We start from the raw sequence: 5008 nt of genomic DNA, 5'->3' as shown, positions 1-5008 counted from the left end.
TATATATATACATACGTGATAAGTTCATTCTATACACTGATCTGTAAATCTTTGAATGGGGATGTGTTATATGCATGGAGTAAGTGCACCTATGAATGGAAGCGTGCAAACGAATATTATTATATTATATTGCAAGCATGCTAGGGTGAGTGTATGCATACATGTATGAGTATCGGTATGCATGTCAGTTATTATAGTCTTTGAAATATTCGTCGATAGATGTGGCTGGTTTCAAAGTGAAACAACAAAGACAGGAGAATAGAATTCTGATAACAGCAACTGTAAAGTGTTACATGCTAAGATTTAGAAATGTTTTAAGGCGGCGAGCTGGCAAAATTGTTAGCACACCGGGCAAAATGTTTAGGGGGCTTTCGTTTGACATAATGTTCTGAGTTTAAATTCCATCGAGGTCGAGTTTGCCTTTCATCCTCTAAGGGTGGATAAAATAAGTACCACGTAATCACTGAGGGTGATGAAATCGACCTACGTCCTTACCCGAGCTTTGTGGCTTTGTGCCAAAATTTGAAATCAATTTCGAGATGTTTTATAACTGCGAGTTGGCAAAATCGATAGCACACCGAACGAAAAGCATAGCGGCATTTCGTCCGTCTTTACGTACTGAGTTCAAAAGCCACCAACGTAGACTTTGCTTTCATTTCTTTCGGGGTCGATAAGATAAGTACCAGTTGAGCAGTGGGGTCGATGTAATAGATGTTTCCCCTTCCCTGATACTGCTGGCCTTCTGCCAAAATTTGAAACCAATATTTATATATATTAGGGGCGAGCTGATAGAATCGTTAGCATGTCAGAAAAAATGTTTAAAGACATTTCTTCCATCGCTACACTCTGAGTTCAAATACCTCCAAGGTCGCCTTTGCCTTTTATCCTTTAGATGACGATAAAATAATTACCAGTTAAGCACTGGGGGGGTCAATGTAATCGACTAGCCCCTTCCCCCAAATTTCTGGCCCTGTGCCAAAATTTTAAACCAATATTACTGAAATGTTTGAGATATTTTGCCTGTCCCACTTAGAGATGAATTCACAGAACACAAGTTAACCGCAGCGAATTGACAGAGTAGTAAGATATCAGACAGAATGCTTCGTGTTAATTGCTCTGACACTCTACCCTCCGAGTTCAATTCTTAATGATGTCACTTTGTCTTTCATAAAAAGCGTATCAATCCAATATCTTTTAATTTCAGAGCTGTAAGATCATGGTTGCGCTATTATCGGGCCTCTGTGAGTTCCGAGTTCAATCCACACCGAGGCCTACTTGATAAGTTTAATTCGTCATCCGATTTAACAACAGCCTTTAGGGAAGTTCACTTCGTTGCATGCATTGGGACCAGGTTCCCTATTTGACGATACCTTCCTACTTCTATCCTTCGTACCAGTCTAGGAAGCCCAGTTACGTGTTAGGGGCACTGCTTTTCTCCCCAGCCCCTCGCTGTACAAAAGATGAAATAAAAATTACCTCTCTTATTTTTCGACTCCCGAAAAGATGAAAGAAAAGTTGATCTCAGCGGGATATGAACTCAGACTTTGTAGAGTCGGAAGAAATGTTGCTAAATATTTTCGTCTGACTCTCAGCCATTTGTGCCAGCTAACTGTAAAAAATTATTTCTTATTTAGTTACAAGGCCAGTAATTTTGATGAGCGAGTGGTAGTCGATTGCATTGACCCGAGTACTTAAGTGGTAGAATATTTAATCGATCCTGAAAAAATGAAAAGTGAAGCTGACTTCGGCTAAATTTGAACTCACAACTTATAGAATAAACGCTGAAAGTAATTTTTTCTGAGTTTCCTATAAGTCTGCCGATCCATCACTTACTGTTCGTAATTTAGATACGAGGCCAGTGATTTTGATAGGAAGGAGTTAGTCGACTACTTCGATCGTGTTGCTTGATTTGTGCTTCATTTCATCGAACTTGGAATCATTCAAAGCAAAGTCTGTTTCGGTAGGATATGAACTCAGAACGCAGGTTGATGCACCAAAATATTACAATATAGTTTTTCTGACGCTCTAATGTTCCTGTCAATTAACTAAACTCTGACTGTCTGTCTTACTCTTTATCTATCAATATATCTATCACTTAAAGGCGGCGAGTTGGCAGATGCTTTAGCACGCTGGACGAAATGCTTATAAGTATTTCTTCTGTCTCTACGTTCTGAGTTCAAATTCCGCCCAGGTCCACTTTGCCTTTTATCCTTTTGGGGTCAATAAATTAAGTATCACTTGCGTACTGGAGTCGATCTAATCAACTGCCCCATTCCCCCCAAATTTCAGGCCTTGTACCTAGAGTGGAAAGAATATTCTTATTGTGATTAAGGCGGTGAGCTGGCAAAATAGTTAGCCCACCGGGCGAAATGCTTAGCGGTATTTCGTCTGTCTTTACGTTCTGAGTTCAAATTCCGCCGAAGTCGACTTGGCCTTTCATCCTTTCGGGGTCGAGAAATCAAGTATCAGTTGCGTTCTGAGGTCGATCTAATCGACTGGGCCTCTCCCCAAAAATTTCGTACCTTGTGCCTAGAGTAGAAATGAATATTCTTATTGCGGTGAGCTGGCAGAATCGTTAACACACCGGGAGAAATGCTTAGCCGCGTTTCTTCTATCTTTGCACATTAAATTCAAATTCCTCCAAGGTCAAATATACCTTTCATCTTTGCCATTCGGGATTGATAAAATAAGTACCAGTTCAGCACTGGAGTGGACGTAATCCACTTACCCCATCCCCTAAAATTGTTAACCTTGAGCCAAAATTTGAAATAAATATTCTTTTTGTGATTTTATATATTTTCTTCTTCTTTTCCCTTTCAGAATATCGGGAGGCGTTCACCATGTTTGACCGAGATAAAGATGGGAAGATTACCGCTAGGGAACTAGGGACCGTGCTGCGTTCCCTGGGTCAGAATCCGACCGAACAAGAGATTAGAGATATGATTAATGAGGTTGACTTTGATGGTATACTATCACTATAGCAACTATAACTATCACTCACCGTATTTTCCACACCCGTCCGCTCGGACACCTTCGATGCTTCTTCATCGGACACAGATTAAACTTCCTTTGGCTTTTACTGCCTTCAGCACTTGCACATGCGCGCGCACGCACGCACACACTCACACACACATACACACATACACACAAACAAACAAACAAACCTATATGCACACATATACACATGCACACATATACAAGCACACACGCACACACACGGCGGTGAGCTGGCAGAAACGTTAGCACGGTGGGCGAAATGCTTAGCGGTATTTCGTCTGCCGCTACGTTCTGAGTTCAAATTCCACCGAGGTCGACTTTGCCCTTCATCCTTTCGGGGTCGATTAAATAAGTACCAGTTACGCACTGGGGTCGATATAATCGACTTAATCCGTTTGTCTGTCCTTGTTTGTCCCCTCTGCGTGTAGCCCCTTGTGAGTAGTAAAGAAATAATACACACACACACATGGATATGTTCGCATAAACGTACTTACATATATTTTTAAACGCACATGCATACATACAGATACGCATGCGCAGAAGCACATACAGACAATGCATTCACTGAGCACTGCCCACACTGTTGCACAGATGCATTGCATATGCTTGCACCACCACCACCACTACCACCACAACCACAACGTCCACCACTGCCCCATACCACCACCACAACCACAACCACAACGTCCACCACTACCACACAACATCTCCACCACAACCACCATCGCCACCACCACCACCACCACCACCATTACTATCACCACCATCCCCACGATCACTACCCCAATCACTATCACCAATCCTACAGTTCTGTCGTCACATTGTTACCACCAACATCCCCGCCATCACCTATACCTCAGCCACCCACACAGTCATCACCGTCCCTGCTCCTACGACGACAGCTTTCCCGCCACAATAGAAACCCACACCACTATCATCTCGTCCTTATCATTCTTATTACTATCTCTACAGAAGACAAAGCTAAACCCAGTTACGCATGTAGTCCTTAACGCTTCTCACCACCAATCCCCCACAACTCCTCTTCCTCCGACTGCTACTACTACTACTACTACTACTACTACTACTACTACTACTACAACTAATAACAATAATAATAATGATGATGATGACAATGATGATGATGACAATGATGATGATGATGATGATGATGATGATGATAATAATAATGGTTTCTTACATAGGCACAAGGCCAACAAATTTAAGAGGAGGGTAAGTAGTCGATACCATTGTCCTCAATGTTTGAATGGTACTTTATTTTATCGAAACCGAAGGAATGAACGGTTAAGTTAACCCCGACGACTTTCGAACACAGAGCATAAAGAGCAGGAAAAATGCCACATAGCATTTTTTTCCAACGCCCTTCCGATTCTGCCAATAAACAGTTTCATTCTCGTGCTTCTGTACACATGACATAGCGCTGCTCCAGAATGTTCCTTCAATCATGAATGTCCACAAAGGCTTCTAAATCCCTGCTAATCTCTACCGCCCAGACTATATACCGTTCTTCATTATCTCATTTCTTACCACCCACCTTTATTGTGCTACAAAGATGACAAGGAACCTAAAGATCAATATCGTTTCTAACACCCCTTACACGTTGGTTTTGGCTCATGTACTCCAGTACAATTTAATGGGTGAGTCTATATCTTACAACCACTGCTTGTCTTTTGTCTCCACCCCCGATTTCCGAAAGTAGGTAGGCACCGTTTCTCGCAACAGAAAAGATATTTTCCAAAACATCGGTTAGAGCCATTTTCACTTCATCCTTCGAGGGCATCCAAAACTTTCCCCTCTCCTCGTTAAGTAAATTTCTCCTTGCCTGTTCTTCATTCTTCTTTCCAATTGGACTCCGTTATTATTGTCAAACATGTCGTCAAAATCGCTCCAATTCATATTAAAAAACCAACACTGAATCATTTTCGTTTCTTTTGGTAGTACTTTCCTCTACGGTGATTTCCCCATTTACTGCTCCTTTTGTGTGTGTGTGTGT

The 5008-nt window shown here is 41.8% G+C and overlaps 1 protein-coding gene across 1 annotated transcript in view; it reads left to right on the top strand.

Annotated features, from left to right (window-relative positions):
- Nucleotides 1–5008, top strand: part of LOC106881770 (neo-calmodulin) — a 43517-nt gene that overhangs the window by 15459 nt on the left and 23050 nt on the right. Inside the window, exon 2 of the mRNA XM_014932274.1 lies at nt 2817–2964. Within this exon, the coding sequence (XP_014787760.1) occupies nt 2817–2964 (148 nt within the window). The remainder of the gene's footprint in view (nt 1–2816; nt 2965–5008) is intronic.

This window comes from Octopus bimaculoides, chromosome 4, assembly GCF_001194135.2.
Source record: "Octopus bimaculoides isolate UCB-OBI-ISO-001 chromosome 4, ASM119413v2, whole genome shotgun sequence".
Taxonomy (NCBI): domain Eukaryota; kingdom Metazoa; phylum Mollusca; class Cephalopoda; order Octopoda; family Octopodidae; genus Octopus; species Octopus bimaculoides.
This window is presented reverse-complemented; position numbering and strand designations above follow the sequence as displayed.